Raw genomic sequence first — 19796 nt, 5'->3', positions numbered from 1 at the left:
ATAATGATTTGGGTAGCTCCCATAATGATTGTCTCAGTCTGTTTGACCTGCAATTAAAATTACCATAGACTAGATGGTTTATAAACAATAGAAATTTATTTCTCACAGTTCTGGAGGCTGCAGTGTCCAAGATCATGGTGCTGGCAGATTTGCCGTCTAGTGATGCTGTACTTTGTGGTTCATAGATGACTGTTTTTTCCTTGTTGTCCTCATATGGTTTAAGGGGTGAGAGTGCTTTTATAAGGGCACTAATCCCATTCATGAGGCCCCAACCCTCATGACCTATAATCACTGTTCAAAGGTCCCATCTCCAGTTACCATCATATTAGGGATTAGAATTTCAAAATATGAATTTGAGGGAGGGGGACATAAACTTTCAGTTCATAACAGAGATTTAACATCTGTTTCACCCTTAAATACTACCCCCAGATATACTATATGGCTTTTTAAATGTCTAATTTGGAAAAAGACTGATTTAAAATAAAACAAAATAAAATGATTTATGCAAACTTTGACAAGTACTGAACTGGTGAAGGTCATTAGAATGCAGTTGTATTTTTGTAATTCAGAATCTTCCAAACATATTTTGGGCTGTGGTTATTTTTGAAATAGAACTGAAGAGTCAAGATTGACCTACCCAGATAAATATTTTGAGGATAAAGGTGACACTAGCCAGTGTGAGCAGCAGGGAAGAACAGTCAGAATATTCATGAATTTGAGTTTTATGTATTATCTTGTGTGTGTGTCTGAAAAATACATATTGTTACCTTAAAATAAAATCTGTGCCTTGTTTAGAGTTTAGTTTATGAAACTTAATAGAGTCTGGACTTTTGCTTTATAATATATAACATTGAGAAAGTCATCATACATAGAAATTCAAATACACATGCATGTATTCATTAACATAACTACCTTTAATAAAGGTAGCATTTACCTTTAATAAAGTGGAATGTTTATGTGACTGTACTTAAAAATTAAAATTAAGTGGACCCCTATTAATGATACTTAAGCGTTGTTCAGAGGTAGTTATACATAGTTTACATGTGACTTAGACATAAACTAGACAAGGACTTTATTTTTATCTATGAGTATATAAAGTCTGCACTTTGATATCTAAAACAAACTAACAAGTTGGTATAAAAACACATTTCCTCTTGTTGGGATGTGAATTACTTGAAGATAGGAATGATAAGCACCTTAGCTACATCTTTTAACAAATAGCAAAGGCTCATTTTTGGACTGTACTTGAGGGGCCTGGCTAGATTAATTTAACTTCAAAAGAGCCAGTGCCCCAAATTGACACACGCTGCAAAAGTTAAAACAAAAAACAAAACAACTTCTAATCATACTCCAGCAATGTTCTCAATGTATTAACATTTGTAACCCCAGCTGTCCAAATTGCCATGAATATTGGCCCTTCTCTGATATTTTCTATGTAATACATTTGCTTAACTTTAGAACCTTCTGTATCAAGATCTCTGCACTGAATGAGAAATGATGAAAAAAAGCAGTTTGCTATGTTTATTATCATGTTATTCACTTTTGGTAGTTCTGTTGAAAATGACAAGCTTTAATGATAAGCTGTTATTTGAGTTGTATCAAATTTTCTCTGATGTGACTATGTTTTAAAATATATTTGCAATTCTGATTTTTTAGACATAATCACTTTCAATTCAGAGTCAAAACCACAAGAACTTATTCTGCTGATAGCTTTCCGACATGTAGGAATGGCTGATGTGGGTGCAGCCTCTACCTTGATGTTTTATATCTAGCTATTAGTCAGCTAATCTTCCTCCCTACTTCACTGAAAATATTTTCATTCTGCCTGACAAAAGGTAAAAAATTACATTAGCTGTGACTAAAAATGTATTGTGGATGACACATTGACGAGACTAATAGTTCTTGCCTTATTCTTGAAGTTTTCATAGTCTTACCTTTGGTGAACCTAGATCCAGATAGTTTAATAATTACACAAAAGATATCCTTTTTTGTTTGTTTGTTTGTTTCTGGCCAAGAGAGAGGCGTAGATAGATACACTTTGCCTCCTCACACAACCAAAAGAAGGACAACAGCGAATTTTAAAACAAAAAACAGTCATAACTGCCAGAAAATCATACTGTATGGAAGTCCAACAACCAAGAAGTTAACAAACATTCATCCAGACAGATAGGAGGGGCAGAGACTGGCATCCGGGTTGGAGAGGACTGGAAGCAAGGTGGTGAATGGAGGACTAGACCGGCAAGGCTGCTGCTGGCAGACTGGGCAATCCCACATTTGCATGCAGATTAAACTGGGAGGAAAAACTGGGGAGGGAGACAGACCATGCAACCCAGGGTTCCAGCATAGGGAAATAAAGGCTCAAAATCTCAGACTATAAAAAACTGTGGGAGTTGTGGCATCGGGATAAACTCCCAGCCCCACAGGGGAGTTCATTGGAGAGACCCACAGGGTCCTAGAATTTACACAAACCCGCCCACCTGGGAATCAGCACCAGAAGGGCCCAATGGGTAGTGGAGGAAGTGACTGAAAGTCAGCCAGGAGCCGAGCAAGATGCACTGTTCCCTCTCTTACCCCTCCCCCACATATAGCACCACAACCCAGTGATGTGGGCAAATATCTAAGGCTTCGCCCCTTACTACAAAAAAGGCGTGCTGAGACCAAAAAAAAAAAAAAAAAAAAAAAGGCCCGAATGAAAGAACAGATCAAAGCTCCAAAAATAGAACTAAGCTTGAAGAGATCGCCAGCATATCAGATACACAGTTCAAAATACTGGTAATCAGGATGCTCACAGCAATGACTGAGTATGGTTGCAAAATAGAGGAAGAAGTTAAGGCTGTGCAAAGTGAAATAAAGGAAAATGTACAGAGAACCAATAGAGACGGGCAGGGAATGGAGACTGAAATCAAACATTTGGACCAGAAGGAAGAAATAAACATTCAACTAGAACAGAATGAAGAAACAAGAATTCAAAAAAATGAGGAGAGGCTTAGGAATCTTTAGGACATCTTTACACGTTCCAACATCTGAATCATAGGGGTGCCAGAAGGAGAAGAGGAAGAGCAAGAAATTGAAAGCTTATTTGAAAAAATAATGAAAGAGAACTTCCCTAAGCTGGCAAAGGAAATAGACTTCCAGGAAGCCCAGGAAGCTCATAGAGTCCCAAAGAAGTTGGACCCAAGGAAGCACATACCAAGGCACATCATAATTACACTAGCCAAGAATAAAGATAAGGAGAGAATCCTAAAAGCAGAAAGAGAAAAGGAGACAGTTACCTACAGTGGAGTTCCCATTAGACTATCAGCTGATATCTCCAAAGAAACCTTCCAGGCAAGAAGGGGCTGGAAAGAAGTATTCCAAGTCATGAAAGGCAAGGACTTACATCCAAGATTTCTCTATCCAGCAAAGCTATCATTTAGAATGGAAGGGCAGATAAAGTGCTTCCCAGATAAGGTCAAGTTAAAGGAGTTCATCATCACCAAGCCTCTTTTTTTTTTTAAAGAATTTGGTTTCTTTTCCTCCCATTTTAGACCGGTAGCTCAACACAATTGCATTCATTTTTTAAAATTAATTTATTTTTTAAATGTCGATTTGTTACCTTCTTTTTTTTAAAGATTTTATTTATTTATTTTTAGAGAGGGAAGGGAGGAAGAAAGAGAGAGAGAGAGAAACATCAATGTGCGGTTGCTGGGGGTCATGGCCTGCAACCCAGGCATGTACCCTGACTGGGAATCGAACCTGCGACACTTCGGTTTGCAGCCCGTGCTCAATCCACTGAGCTATGCCAGCCAGGGCTATCACCAAGCCTTTATTTATTATATGAAATGTTAAAGGGACTGATTTAAGAAAAAGATGATCAAAAATATGAACATTAAAATGACAAGAAACACAACTATGAGCAACTGAACTGAAGAAAAAAAAACTAAGCAAACAACTAGAACAGGAACAGAATCACAGAAATGGAGATCACATGGAGGGTTATCAGTGGGGCATGTGAGGGGAGAGAATGGTAGAAAAGGTACAGGGAATAAGAAGCCTAAATGGTAGGTACAGAATAGACAGGGGAGGTTAAGAATAGTATAGGAAATGGAGAAGCCAAAAAACTTACATGTATGATCAATGGACATGAACTAAGAGAGGGGGGGAGTGCTGGTGGGAGAGGGGTGCATGGCCAAAGGGAATAAAGGGGAGGAAAAATGGGACAACTATAATACCATACCAATAAGATATATTTAAAAATACCCTTTTAAAAAAACTCTGGGAAACAGAAGTACAATAAAGGTTTTCAGATAATTTTAAATATAAGTGTTAAAACAAACCAATGGACCAAGTAAATGTTATACCATTAGTATAAAGTCCACTTAGACAAAATATTTGTATGTGTTCAGTTTTTTATAGTAAAATATGATTGAAAGGTAAAGACAAGCAACACTGACAAAGAATTCAAGTGTATGAAGGAAAATTTTGACCCACAAGGAAAAATTCAATTAACTTAGCATGAAAGGAAGAAAGATAATACTGTTCATAAATCATTTGGATTTCAAAGGGTGCCATCAATTTATTTCATAATTATTTATTTTATTTTATTTATTTATTTTTAGAGAGAAGGGAAGGGAGAGAGGGAGAGAAACATCAGTGTGTGGTTGCCTCACACACCCCCTACTGGGGACCTGTCCCACAACCCAGGCATGTGCCCTGACTGGGAATCAAACTGGTAACCCTTTGGTTCACAGACTCAAGCTCAATCCACTGAACTACACGAGCCAGGGCTACTTCATAATTATTAAAAGGCAATTGCTTTCAATTTTTTTCATTAAAATCAGGATTCTCTGCGTATGTGTATATAAATATATGTAATCTGAAATATTTAGCCTTTCCTCATGTACCTTATTCTATTTCCTTTTAAAAAATACTGGTCATAATTCATAAATTGATTTTATTACACACTAATGGATCACAACCTACAATTTGAGAAATACTGATGAAAAATAAAGAGAATTTTCTAAGTTTTTTTGCTTTCATGATTTAGAATATAAATATTGTTATTTGATCTCTTTCTAAACCATTCATTTTCCTGGTCTTACCTAAACCTTGTTATCACAAAAATTATATCAGCTCCAAAATCATACCAACAAGCATTTTATTCTCAGACTACAATATTCCGTCCTTCCATGTTATGTGCCCAAATACTCCCACTGCAGTTTTTTAATTATGTTTAGACCAGATTGATTTGCAACTCATGCCCTTTTTTAGCCAGTAGTCTATGGTTAAACATTCTAATCACATCCTTAAAAATATGAGTACATTCAATTCCCATGTCTCTTCTTTATAGTACCCACCCACAAAACCCCAAATCTTGATGAACTAAACAATTCTTTTTACCTACACATGTTCCAGCACGTGAATATAGATGGAGAAAATCATACAACCAGAAAGAAAGAGTGGTTTTATTAAAAAATTATCTCAAACTTCCAATAATCTCTTGGCACTGTTTGACAGTCCTGCTATTCTCTGATATGACTATTTTATATCTACTTTCTCTTCATTCCTTCTCTCCTATGTGCTTTCTATCCTCACCACCCAGTTGGTGACAGAACCCAGTGGTTCTCCAAGTGTGGTCTCTAGACCAGCCACATGAACATTACGTAGGAACTTGTGAGAAATGAGAATCCTAGGCCTACTGAGTCAGAAATCCTAAGGTTGGGTCCCAGCAACCCATTTTAACAAGTCTGCAGGTTAGTCTGATGCATGCAAAAGTTTGAGAACTACTGGCCTAGTCTCATAGTTCGTTGAGAAGCCATACTGGAGAATGTAATCTCTGAAGGCAGGGGTTTGGGGGCATATATATCCTGTGGACTAGAACAGTACCTGGAACATTGTAAGCCTCAATAAGTTATTGTTCAGTTAAACCATTAGATGGGAACTCCTTTATTTTCCTATCAAGAAACTGGAAAACTACTCGCATCTGTACCCATTTTCTTCCTTTTCCAACTAAGGAAATATGCCTCATTCTAACAAAGGCCAGTATTTACGTGTATGGACTGGATCGCATCCCTCCTTGCCTTCCCAAGAACTTTGCAGTCAGAGCAACAAACTTACCCTGTCCCCATATCCCTCTCAGTTGCTGCCATGCCTCATGCCTTCTACTTACTAACCCCCATTCTAATCTGATTTTAACCTCCAGTATTCAATGGTTCTTGACAAAGTCAGTGACTTTTTTAAACATTGTTTTTGAAATATGATTTATGTACCATGAAAGTTACACATTTAAAGTGTACATGTACAATTCAGTGGTTTTAGTATTTTCAGAATTGTTTAGTCATCACTACAGTCTAAGAGGTAGAACATGTTTATCACCCCAAGAAGAAACACTCTACCATTTAGCAGTTTTCCCCTATTCACCTTAGCCTTCAGCCCTAGGCTACCCCACTGCTCTACTTTTTATTTCTATAGATTTGCCTACTCTGGACTTTTCATATAAGTGGAATCATTCAATATGTTGTCTTTTGTGACTGGTTTCTGTCACTTACCATATATATTCAAGGTTCATCCACATTGTAGCATGTATCAATTCTTCATTACTTTTATGGCTGAATAATATTCTGTTGCACAAATATACTGCCTTTTAGTTATCCATAAACAGTTGATGGACATTTGGTTGTTTCTACTTTTCGGCTATCATGAATAGTGCTGCTATGAACATTCATGGACCAGTTTTGTGTGGAAGTATGTTTTTACTTCTCTTGGATACATACCTATGAGTGGAATTGCTGAGCCACGTAGTTGTTTTGTGTTTAACATTTTAAGGAACTGCCAAAACCACTGTACCATTTTACATTCCTACCAGAAGTATATGAGAGTATACTCTACACCAATTTTTCTACATAGTCACCAACACTTGTTATTACACACCTCTCTCTCTCTCTCTCTGTGTGTGTGTGTGTGTCTCTCTTATCATAGTCATCCTGCTTGGTGTGAAATAGTATCTTATTGTGGTTTTGATTAGTGATGTTGGGTATCTTTTGTGCTTATTGACCATTTATGTATCTTCTTTGAAAAAAACAGCTAATATTCTTTGCCTATTTATAAACTGGGTTGTCTTTCTACAATTGAGTTGTAAGAGTTCTTTACATATTCTAGTCCCTCTAGACTATCTGATGAGATGCTGGTCCCTCATCAGATATGATTTGCAAATATTTCCTACCATTTTGAGTTGTCTCTTCATTTTCTTGATTTGTGGTCCTGTTTAATTCTTTTTTATTTTGTTTTTGGTGTTTAAGAAAACCATTGCCTAGTTTAAGGTCATGAGAAGACTCCTATGTCTTCTTCTGAGATTTTTATAGTTTTAGCTTTTACATTTAGGACTATGATCCATTTTAAGTAAATTTGTGTATATGGTGTAAGGAAAGAGTCTCAGTTGATTATTTTGCTTGTGGATATCCAACTGCCCCAGCACCACTTGTTGAAAAGACTGTTCTTTCCTCCATTGAATTGTTTTGGTACCCAGTGCGTGATGATTTATGTTATTAAATTCAATATCCATTTTCCCCTTACTTATTTGACCTCTCAGCAGTAGGGACATAGTTGACCTCCTTCACATACTCTCTCTTGGTTCTCCTTTTACTATCTTAACACATTGTTTGCGGGTAGTTTTTATCGCGTGCTCTACTACCAGTCAACGTAAAACATATAAATACGTTTCCCGCATATAATGTGTTAATATTTCTTTTCAGTATTTATAGGTTCCTCATATTCTACCAAGCTTTTAAATGTTGGGTTTTCAGTTACTGTTGTTGTGTAATAAAACAGCACAAAACTTAGTGGCATAAAACAGTCATTTATTATGCTCAGTTTCTTTGAGCCAAGAATTCACACTGGACAAAGCAGGGGCAGCTTATCTCTGTTCTGTGATGTCTTGGGGCCTCAGCTGGAGAATTCAGGCTGAAGACTGGTATCATCTGAAGGCCTGTGCCATTCCGTGTGAGGCAGTTGAGAGTAGCTACTGACTGATAGGATAGCCTTAGTTCATCTCACTGAGGTCAGGTCCAGGTGCAGGTGAGATTCCTTGGGTATAATTTTTTGGTGTTAGCTCCTTGAATATAGTTCTACTTGATTTAGAAACTTGGGGACTAAAGAGGCAAATTACCCCTTACACCACCACTACCCAACATAAAATGGTGAGGCATAAGGTAATCTTCCTATTTCAAAAGGGTAAAGATAGAGGCACAGAAAAGTCACTGGTCCATAGCAATTCTCATTTTATAGTTTTAAATATCATCCATAACATTCATGATTTCCTAACATCTCAGAGCTCTATGCTAGAATACATAACTAACCATTTGACACCTTCACTGGGACATTGTAGATATTTCCAACTTAATATGCTCAAATGAACTCTTTTTTACTTTAACTCTTTTCCTGGTTTCTCCAGCTAGGTGAATGATGCTACTATGTACCTAGTTGCTGAAATCAAAACTGAGGGCTCAGCCTCAATTTTTTTCTTTTACCTCTACATGCAATAATCAGCAAGTTCTACATTTTCTTTCTCCAGTATACACTCATTTTTTTACATCTTACCTGGATTATAGCAGTTTCCTTATTGGCTACGCTCCTTCATTCCTGCTGCCTTTGTTTCCTTTGCTGGAGCAAGGCAATATTTTAATTAATATTACCTTAATAGTTAATATTTTAAGTAATATTTTAATCAATATTACTTTAATATTTAATATTTTAAGTAATATTTTAATGAGTGTAATTCTCTTGCTCACAATCTTCAGTGACTTCCCATTGCACTTTGTGTAAAATCCTAATTTGTTACCATGGTCTAAAAGGTACATGTAACTGATCTCTGCCTGTTCCTCTGACCATGGTCTCTGCCATTTTTCCCCTTACGCACTGTACTTCATTTTCTCTGGGCTTCTTTCAGTTCCTTAAACATACCAAACTCTCAGAAAGGGTCTGTACACATACTGTTTCCTCTGCCTGGAGTATTCTCTCCAAAATTCCCACCTCCACATAACCGAGGCTTTCTCATCCTTAAAGTTAGGGCATTCCTGACCATTCTAAGTAGGTACTCCGTCTCTTATTCTCTTTCACTGTATCCTGTGTGTTTCCTTTATAAAACTTGTCCCAATTTTAAGTTATATCATATTTGTTTACTTATCATATGTCTCTATTTAGACTGTATGCTTCACTAGGTCAGGGGCTACTTCTGTGTTGTTCGCCAGTATATACACTCAGTGAATAGGCAGAGTGTCTGGATCATAATATGCACTCAAAAATATGTGTTGAATATTGTTTAAAGGTGTAGTTTTGTTTTGAGGCAATAAATTAATAAGTAATTATTAATATGTTGAATGTACTATTTCTTAACTCTTACTGAAATAGCCTTTTATTTTTCTCTTTCAGCAATTGCCCTTCCTTTTTGGCTGCTGCTTTAGCCAGAGCCACATCAGATGAAGTCCTTCAGAGTGATCTTTCTGCACATTACATCCCAAAGGAAACAGATAGCACAGAAGGGAGTGTGGGTGAGTACCGTTCTACATTATTTGTTTGAAAATATTAAAATCTTCTCCTGTGTAGTGATCCACAGAAATGTCTGTCAAATACTAACTCTAGTTATGATTACCCACTGATTAATTGTGTAGTAGTAGCAAGAGGAAAAAATGCAAAAAATTTATTTTTTCTAACTAATAAAAGGAGAAAAAGACAGAAAACTACAGGTATATTTTGAAAATATGTCAAGGTAATTGGAGAAAGATATTATCATAAAAGGATATTATCATTAATATCTAGACAAATAGGAAGAGTAAAGTGACAAATGTGAAGACAACAGAAAAGATGAGTGAGGGAGAGGAGAGTTTAAGCAAAACCTATTTAAAATTTTAGCTTACCTTTAAGACTCCAAGTAAAAAACAAGTCAGATACAAAAATTCAGGAAACCTCATTAATTATACTAAATTTTATATAAATACAGCCCTTTATGACAGCAATGCAAAATGTGATTTAATTGCATGGATCATTGTACTTCTTTTTTCCCCAAATTATGAGACTTTATTTATTAAAGAAGGCATATTTATTAATGTATTAGACTTACACATATTTGACAGGCTTACGGATTTTTATAAAAAATTAGGAGTTACTACTCAAAATCGTTAAGGAATTTTAATATTTCATTCTATTCTGTTTAAGCATTTGCCTTTAAACATGGTGCATAAGGAGCAAAGCATACATTAATGAATCAAAGTGGCTAGATTCCAGAGAATCTGAGGCAGGTATAACAGTAAACATTCTTGTTCTTCCTTTATCTCTCTAGATAATTTTCAAAAGATTTTATTTATTTATTTTTAGATAGAGGGGAAGGGAAGTAAGGGAAGAAGAAAGAGAGGGAGAGAAACATCAGTGTGCACATCGATTGGTTGCCTCTTGCACACCCCCTACTGGGGACCTGGCCTGCAACCCAAACATGTTCCCTGACTGGGAATCGAACTGGCAACCCTTTGGTTCGCAGGCCCATGCTCAATCCACTGAGCTATGTCAGCCAGGGCTCTTTTGATAATTTTTGACAGAGAATTGGTAAAGAGGGAATTCCTCTGCTTGTTTTTATTGAGAGTAATTGATTCACTTGGAACCAGATTATTCCAGAGGCGAGTCAGTTGTAATTCCTCCTACAAAGCATTGTTCTTTCCTGTGGTCCTGATGCATGAAGTAAAAGTCCTCTAATGACAAGGGGAGGGAGATTAAATTCTGCTTCATTGCAGCCAGGCTGACTCAGCTCCAGCTCAGTACAGTGACATTAAGATTCGTGAGTAATTCCCCTAACTGGTGTGGCTCAGTGAGCTGGGCATCATCCAGCAAACTGAAAGGTCATTGGTTCGATTCCTAGTCAGGGCACATGCCTGGGTTGCAGGCCAGGTCTGCAGTTGGAGTATGAGAGGCAACCAATCAATATTTCTCTCAAGCATCAATATTTCTCTCCCTTTCTTTCTCCCTCCCTTCTCCTATCTATCTATCGACCGATCTATCAATCAATAAAAAATCTCTTTTAAAAAAGTGAAGGAAGCTGCCAAATTGTTTAAAACAAACATATGAGTAATTTATAGCTGTTAGGGAGTATACTACTACTTTGAACAATTTTCTCTTTTTCACACTCTTTTTAATTTTATTTTCTATTTCAAGCAGCAATTATTTATATACTAATTTTCTATACTGTTCTCTGCAGGAGAACACTTAAAGTAGCAAGATCAAAGTGTTGCCCTACATGCCTACTTTGTAAGAATTTTCTGACATCCCTTTCCCTTAAGATAGCAAAAGTGAAATGAAGGGGTTTTTTTTCGTTTGGTGTTGTTATTGATCATTCTGATCTTATATCTTTCCAAGAAATTATAATAATTCAAGACTATTTGCAAGTCCTTTGCCACAGGTGGCAAACACAAGGCCCGAGGGCCAAATCCGGCCCTCCACCTTGTTTTATCCAGTCTAGCACCTCGTTTCTACCTAGAAGCAACACCGAATTCCTTGCCCCTAGTTAAGAAGTCACATTTACACAGTCCTAAAATTACATTTGGCCCTTTGAAGGCAACCACAAGGCTGATATGGCCCCCAATGAAAATGAGTTTGACACCCCTGGTTTAATCCAAATCACTCAATGTGAACTGCACTGAGGAGAATATCTACAGGGCATGTTGTATTTCTCCATAATCAGAGTGGGAAATGAACACACTGAATAAGGCCTGTTGTTACTGGCTTAAAGCCATTCAAGTCCCCACTGAAATGCCTTTTGTCTTTGAAAAAAACTCTCACCAAACCATTATTATATGAAATGTTAAAGAGATTTATTTAAGAAAAGAAAATCAAAACTATGAACAATAAAATGGCAATAAATACATACTTATCAACAATTGTATCTAGAAAACAAACTAAGCAAACAAGAAGAACAGAGACAGAATCATGGATATGGGGAGCATTTTGATGGTTGCCGGATGGGAGGAGAATGTAGGGAAATGGGTGAAGAGGTGAGGGGTTTAAGAAGTACAATTAGCCCTGGCTGGCATAGGGCTATCTATCTCAGTGGATTGAGTGCGGGCTGTGAACCAAAGTGTCGCAGGTTCCATTCCCAGGCAGGGCACATGCCTGGGTTGCAGGCTATGGCCCCCAGCAACCACACATTGATGTGTCTGTCTGTCTGTCTGTCTCTCTCTCCCTTCCCTCTCTAAAAAAAAATAAATAAATCTTTAAAAAAAGAGGTACAATAGGTAGTCACTGAATAGCCACGGTGATATAAAGTATAGTATAGGAAATCGAGTAACCAAGAACTTATAGCATTATCCATGGACATGAACAATGGTAGGGGGATTGCCTGAGGGGGTAGGAGGTACTGGGTGGAGAGGGGGGCAAAGAGGGAAGAATTGGGACAACTGTAATAGCATAATTAATAAAATATAATTTAAAAAATCCTTAAAGTTCTTCTCATGTTTCTATCATCCCTAACAGAAGGTTTGCTAAACAGGCTTGCTTATCTGTTGGTACAGATTTAATTTAGAAGTAATGCCTGTCCAAACAACCTAAAATCAATTTGAAATATCCCCATGTAAAAATTAGAAACAAGAAGGGGGAAATGATCACTAATACAGAGGAAATTAAAAGAATTATTAAAATACTGTATGAATAAATTTGAAAACCTGTTAAGAAAACAGACATTGGGAAGATTGTTAAGGAGCTAGCTATCTTTGCAAAAGAAGAAGGAGTAGGTGATTGTACAGGTGAACAATTTCAAATGATCAAAGACAGATAATTCCAATGCTTTTTAAAATAAATTATTTAATTTTATAAAAAGAACATTTTTTACAGCATAACAGTGATACCAAAACTTAGACCAGTGGTCTGAGACAAGATTTAAAAAGGAAATGAGAGATCAATCTTAGTAACCTATATTAAATATAGTAAGTAAAATACTGGTAACAGTGAGTACAACAGTTAACTCATTTGATGAATACTTTTTTGAGAGCCTGCCGTATACCTAGCACTGTGCTGGCGAAATAGCCATGAACAACCTAATTTATATGTTAATAGAGAAAAGAAAAAAAAAACAGAATAACCTCTAAAATTGCCCAAAGAGGCATTTGATAAAATTCAGTATCTCTTAATTTTAAAATATAGTCAGTAAAATAGAACTAGATGAATACATCTTGGAAATTGTAGAAAAGACTCTGGCTCAAGCCAAAATCTAGCATTTATGTTTAATGTATGTATTTACTCCAGAATATTTTGGTTGCCAAGTGGCCACTAACACACAGGCTTCAGCAAAACAGAATTTACTGGCTGCCCTTCAGGGTAAGGGCTACACAGCTAGATTCAAGGCTTCATATAATGTCATCAGAACCTGGCATTTCTCCAGTTCTCAGCTGTACTCTCTTTCATTTTGATTTTATTTTCAGGCTCCATGCAGTGTGTCAAGACAACTGTTAGGAGCACCAGGTCTTCATCTGCCCAGGTTCAAATCAAGCAGGAAAATAAGTGTAATTTTCCTCAGTTGCTCTTATGTAAGTCACAAGATTTACTCTAATCAGCCTAGCTTGGATTAATTTCCCATTCCTGAACCAATCATGGGCATAGGGATATGATTTTCTAATTGTCTGGACCTCCTCTGCACATGGACTGAGAATAGAGAAGGAATGTTCCTGGTAGAAAGGGAAATGTTTTCTAGGTGGCAAATAACACATTAAAGCAAAGTTCAGACTCAAAATGGCAAATAAATAAAGTAAAATAATGAGGAATAAATTCATTAAGAAATATGAAGGACCTATGTTAAAACTCTATTGAGCAATATAAAAAAGGATTTAAATTAGTGAAACCATATAGCTTGTTGCTGGAGAAACTCAGTATGAAAAAAAATGTCATTTTCTCCCAAATAACTTTATCAATTTAATATGATCCCAAGCACAATGGCAACCAATTTCTCCCCTAACAGTTGTCAAAATAATTAGAAAGTTCATCTAGAAGAACAAACATGTCAAAGCAAAGTGACATCTTTTAAAATTAAGGATAGTACGCCCTGGTTGGTGTGGCTTAGTGGGTTGAGCCTGCAAACTAAAAGGTCGTTTGTTCGATTCCCAGTCAGGGCTCATGCCTGGGTTGTGGGCCAGGACCCCAGTAGGGGGTGTGCGAGAGGCAACCAATCAGTGTGTACATTGATGTTTTTCTCCCTCTCTTTCTCCTCCCCTTCCCCTCTCTCTAAAAATAAATAAATTCTTTAAATAAAATAAAATTAAGGATAATAGGCAGGAAAACTAGTCCATGTGATATTCTCATGTACAAAGTTACAGTAATTTTAAAAGAATGGCACCATTGTAGAAATAGATGGAAAGATCAGTGGAGCAGAATAGGTGATCAAGAAGCATACAAATACTTTAACATTTTAGTGATTATATAATTTTTATAAGTTTGCATGTTCATTTATTCCATAAACATCTAATGAACCCTGCTATCTGCTAGGTACTATACTATGACTAATCAAGGAAAATTAAGAAACAGTTTCTATCTGCAGTCTAATTTAGGAAATGTAGAAAATGGGTGTTACAGTCAGATATATCTGGGATTGAGAATGGTTTTATCTGTTTGTGAAATGTTCTGGAGACAGAATGTAGCAAATACCCCCAAAATATTACCTATTGTTAGAGGCTGTGGTAAGAGCTTTAAAAGATGATGTGAACAAATAGTAGTGGGAAGATAAAAGGAGGACTAACCGGGAGGGGCAATGGACAGTTCTGGTGTTTTACTAATATTAGCAGAAGCTGGTATTGGTTCCCCTAACTAATTTAATCTGTCTATACCAGCGCTATCCAGTAGACAGCACAGTGATGGAAATGCTCTCTGCCTGTGTTGTTCAGTGCGGTAGCCACTGGCTATATGCAGTTATTGAGCACCTGAAATATCGCTGATATGACCAAAATACTGAATTTTAAATTTAATTTAATTTAAATTAAGTAGCCACATGTAGCTAGGAAGCTACCTTATTGGACAATCCAGGTCTATATAATAAGAGTAATATTTATTTATTATTCTTTGATAAAGAATGATATGATGGCTTATATTATTATCTGGGAATGTGGTAACTATCATGATAGTTAATCAGTTATTTGTTTCACCCAACTCTATTCTCCTTCAAAGTTTCTGAATTCGTTCATTGTCCTGCCATCCTCTAATATGACTGAGTCAAATATATACCCAAATGCAAGGTCCAGATGGGTTTGGAGTGATACAAACAGGTAATTTCTGGCTGAAAGAGACAATCTCTGGCAGCTAGTGCTTAAAAAAAGAGATTGGAGTTGCTTAAACCAGTCAAAATGTTGGGTGGTTTAACATTTTGGCCTCAGGTTTTATACACATTTCCTCAGGTTTTATGTGTTCTTTGAAATTCTTTTCTTTCAAAGATGCCCTTTTTTAGTTATATAAAAATGTCAATGGGACAAAGCCACAAAACATAGTTTACCACCTTGTATTATGTTAATGAGGAAAAAAGCAACCAAAACCTTGAGGTCAGTTTCTGAACATTTTAAAAAGAAATTTGAATAAGAAAACTGGTAACTGTAGTCAGATTTAGGCAAAGGCAGGGCGAGGAATATAAAACGAGACTCTTAAGTTCCCAGGCCATTCTAGGAACACACAGTCCTTCTTCTCTGGGATTTGTGTTGTGGATTGCATGAGGCATGCATAGCCATTGCCCATCTGGCACACATTTTCTCAGGCTGTCAAGCTATATCTGACTTAGTAATTGAGAATTCTAATTTTTTTTTAAACCTAGGATGTAGGAAGAACCTCTAAAACACTGGCCTGAAAAAACCTAATCTCCCTTTGGTTATTTTGGTAGCTGCAACTTGAATAGAAGACAACTTGAGTGGAGATGATAGGAGACAATCTGGGCAATACTATTCAGTGTTGCTTAAGGCTTTCTTTCCCATATGTCCACACACTGAGGGATGCAAGTCAGCCTCAGAAATCAGTTAGTAGGCTCCAATTAATAGGTCAGGTAGTAGACTTAACAGTCCAGGGTAAAGAATTTTGATTGCTATCTCTTTTTTCTATCCAAGGTTACGCACATACACAGAATTTGAGTACTTTTTCCTTAGAAAAATAGAAAGCTTTGTTAACCTGTTGGCCAAACTATTTAAGCTATTACCTAAAGCTTTAACGTAAAAATACATCAAATAACAAAAATACATAATTTCCTTCCAAATTATAATCAGTTAAGGAGAGAAAAGTTAGGTAACTGGAAAGAGGTAAAGAAGAGGTTAGGAAGAGGGAGACAAAGACAAATGGTAATCAAAGTAAACTCTTCTGATTTTTTTTTAAGATTTTATTTATTTATTTTTAGAGAGGGAAGGGAGGGAGAGAGAGAGAGAGAGAGGGAGAGGGAGAGGGAGAGGGAGAGAGAGAGAGAGAGAGAGAGAGAGAGAGAGAGAGAGAGAAACATCAATGTGCAGTTGCTGCGGGTCATGGCCTGCAACCCAGGCATGTGCCCTGACTGGGAATCGAACCTGCGACACTTTGGTTCGCAGCCCGTGCTCAATCCACTGAGCTACGCCAGCCAGGAACTTTTCTGATTCTTGTAGTTTCTAAATAAATAATCTGTTCCTTTCATATTCCAATTAGCTGGGTAACTACTATTCAGTGTTTCTTCTAAGCTCTCCAGATGATAACCACCACAGCCAACCAAAATTGCACCAGTGCCTTGCACTTGATAGCAGTGTCCAGAGCACTGTGTGGGGTAGAAAAAATCCAGCCTTGGCAAAGATCCAGCCCTGACCAGAGGTTTTCTCCACATGACATTTATTTTCGTGCAGCTGCTGGCTGATTTTCTACTGGATAGGTTGTCATTTTCTCTCTTCAGAAGCAACATTTCATTTCTCTTGAGGAGGAATTTCTTCTATTAAAGAAATGTTTGACTAATGTGACCTACTTCTGTCTTTTATCAGTCAGGCAAGAGAAAAGCAGTTTTATAAGGCTCTTCATTGGGGGTTTCTTCTGTGTTTCTTTCACAGAGATTGAGACGGTGAAATTGGCCCGTTCTGTCTTCAGCAAGCTACACGACATCTGCTGCAGCTGGGTGAAGGACTTCCCTCTCCGCAGGAGACCCCAGCGTTACTATGAGACATCGATCCACGCAATCAAAAACATGCGCCGGAAAATGGAGGACAAACATGTCTGCATTCCTGACTTTAATATGCTCTTCAACCTGGAGGTAAAGGGCGCTTCTGCAGTCAGTGAGATTTAAGAAAAACACCCTCACGGTCCTGTTTTCTAACAACTAATGTACTTCTAATAGTGTCTCTGGTAGGTTGGAATAGGACTAAAGGCAAAATGACACAAATTTGCTTGCATTAGACAATAGGAAAGGAACTTTTTTTTTGAATAGGTAATGCATTCATGTGGTTTAGAAAAGGAAAATAAAATCTCTTTCTTATCTCTGTCAAACACTCAGTTTCCCTCCGTGAAGGCAAGGGAATTACCAGTTTCTTGTGTAACGTTATAGAGCTATTCTATAAACATACAAGTAAAAAAGAAAACTATTATATCACAATAAAGCTGTTTTTTCTAAAGAAAACTGTTTGATAGTATAATCGAGTGGTGTTTATTAAGTTTCCACATTACCGTGTTGCTAAAGCAGTACAAAGCACAAACATAAAAGAATTTGAGACTGAGACAGTTTTTTGATTTCATGTTTTAAATCTTGGTTTCTGAGATAGGAAAGTAGCTGGAATTACATTTCCGGAATCATTGTGACTGACAAATTGGATCATATGAGCCTTGTCAACTTAATAACCGTGTTCTTGTTAGATTCCTCTTCTTTTTCTATTAAGTGTATTATGTTAATGCAAACAGAGGTAGGTTTGTTTCCTTTGCCTGTCACTTGCCTCTTTCCTACACTCAAGTCCATAACTTAGAAATTACAGTGCAATAATTTCTACAAAGCATGGCATTTTCTTCATTTAGCAGTTAAATATAAATTTTAGCTGTCAAGGCCTGATAAGCAGTGATGGTGGGTTGGTAATCGGCACTTAGGTTACAAAGACAGATTTAGCAGTATCTTTGTTTCCAAATGTTACCTTGCCCATGCAGATGTAACCCAAAGGATGTTTTGTTTGGCCTGTTTGATACAACACTGTTAAAAATAATAAAAAATTGGGAATGATCTAAATTATTATGTATAGGCATTGTTAACTATGATACGCTCATAAGATGCATAGTACATACCCATTTAAAGTTATATCTTTGAGAATACTTAATGACATGGTAGAAATGCTAATGACATGATTAATGATAAAAAGGATATAAAATTCTGTGTAAAGTATGATCTAATTTTATTGAAAAATGTATATGTATAGAAAAAAAGGTTATCTGTGGATGATGGAATTAGAGATATTTATTTACTTCTTTACACTTCCTTTATCAGGCCATATAAATGTATACTATCTTTATAATAGGAAAAACATCAGGGTTTTTTTTTTGCTAAATTTAAAAAGTTATACTAATTATTTAAGAGGTCCATTTGGCTCCTCTGCTTCTTCTGATGCTACACTAAGAGTCTCCCCATCGGTCTCAAATTGTTTAGTTATATTCTCATGTCTCAGTATAGGTATTCTTGCTCCCACCCCTTTGTGATAATCCCACAACAGCTCACTCATTTAAAAACTGCTTATTTATGCTGTTTTTTTGATCTTACCCTTATTCTGCCAACTGAGTTGTTTAAAAATGATTAACATGGCAGGAATGTTTTTCTAGGTAGTTTTGTTTAATTAGTTAATCTTCAGTGGCATTACAGATGCTGTTCATTAGATTGCTAAATTAACTAGTTGTAATGTCTGTAGTAGATACAGACTTCATAATATTATGATTATTCTGTGGACATTTATATGTGGTGCTTTTGTAAAATGCAAGTACACCCTTTAAAAGAACTTTGCCAAATTACAAATATACATGTAATCCTTCCAAAATATACATTTTGGTAATCCTTCCAAATACCCACGATATAGCAACTCATCCCTACCTAACAGATGGGGAGACAAGCACAAGAAAATTATAGGATTTACTTTGTATATTTGTTATGTTAGAATGACAGGACCTGGAAGGATCCAAGCTCCCAGAGCACAAGGATCGGGAAAGACTGACAAATGAAAACCGTTACATACTGTTGCCCAAAGGGAGTCCAGGACTCTCCCTTCAGTGAGTTGTAGATCCCCTAAGCAGGCTAGATCTGAGATTTAAACACTTGAGTTTCGGAAGCAAACTACTTAATGGTTTTGATGTAATCTTATGATTAGGCTTCCTTTGTCTGGACAAAACACAGGTTCCCAAGCCCTTCCTCTGGCACTTGTTTTAGCACTTCAAGCAATGCGTGGGTGGGCAAGGAGGACGAAACTGCATCTTGAATTAGGGGACAAGGTAAAGTGTTACAGGGCATTTGGACATCCGTTGTGGTTCAAGCTTTGCCAGCTAGTTTAGGCTGTTATTTATGGTGAGAATTCATGTGACCATTAATGATTTATTAGGGAGATTTTATAATTTAGAAGTATGTATATGCTATCATTATCTCTTTATTTTAAACAACATAATATAATTGGCCTTGTTATGTGCTGGAAGGCCAATTACTTTCTATTGTTCTTAGTTTCTAATTTTATGATTAAAATGCTTTTCTTTTTGGAAAAGAACTCAATCCAGAACAGCTTTTGTTCAATTCCTCCTCATACCTTCTCTTTTCTTCCTCTCCCCTCAAAATTGCAATAGCAATTTTTTGAAGCAAG

General features: G+C 36.7%; 1 protein-coding gene across 1 annotated transcript in view; it reads left to right on the top strand.

The window, feature by feature from the left end:
• PPM1E (protein phosphatase, Mg2+/Mn2+ dependent 1E) overlaps positions 1-19796 on the top strand; it is a 123294-nt gene that overhangs the window by 86042 nt on the left and 17456 nt on the right. Inside the window, exons 2-3 of the mRNA XM_028520698.2 lie at positions 9406-9524; positions 17037-17236. Of these exons, the coding sequence (XP_028376499.1) occupies positions 9406-9524; positions 17037-17236 (319 nt within the window). The remainder of the gene's footprint in view (positions 1-9405; positions 9525-17036; positions 17237-19796) is intronic.

Source organism: Phyllostomus discolor, chromosome 8 (assembly GCF_004126475.2).
Source record: "Phyllostomus discolor isolate MPI-MPIP mPhyDis1 chromosome 8, mPhyDis1.pri.v3, whole genome shotgun sequence".
Classification (NCBI taxonomy): Eukaryota; Metazoa; Chordata; class Mammalia; order Chiroptera; family Phyllostomidae; genus Phyllostomus; species Phyllostomus discolor.
Note: the sequence above shows the minus strand (reverse complement) of the source record. Positions and strands in the feature narration are given on the sequence as shown.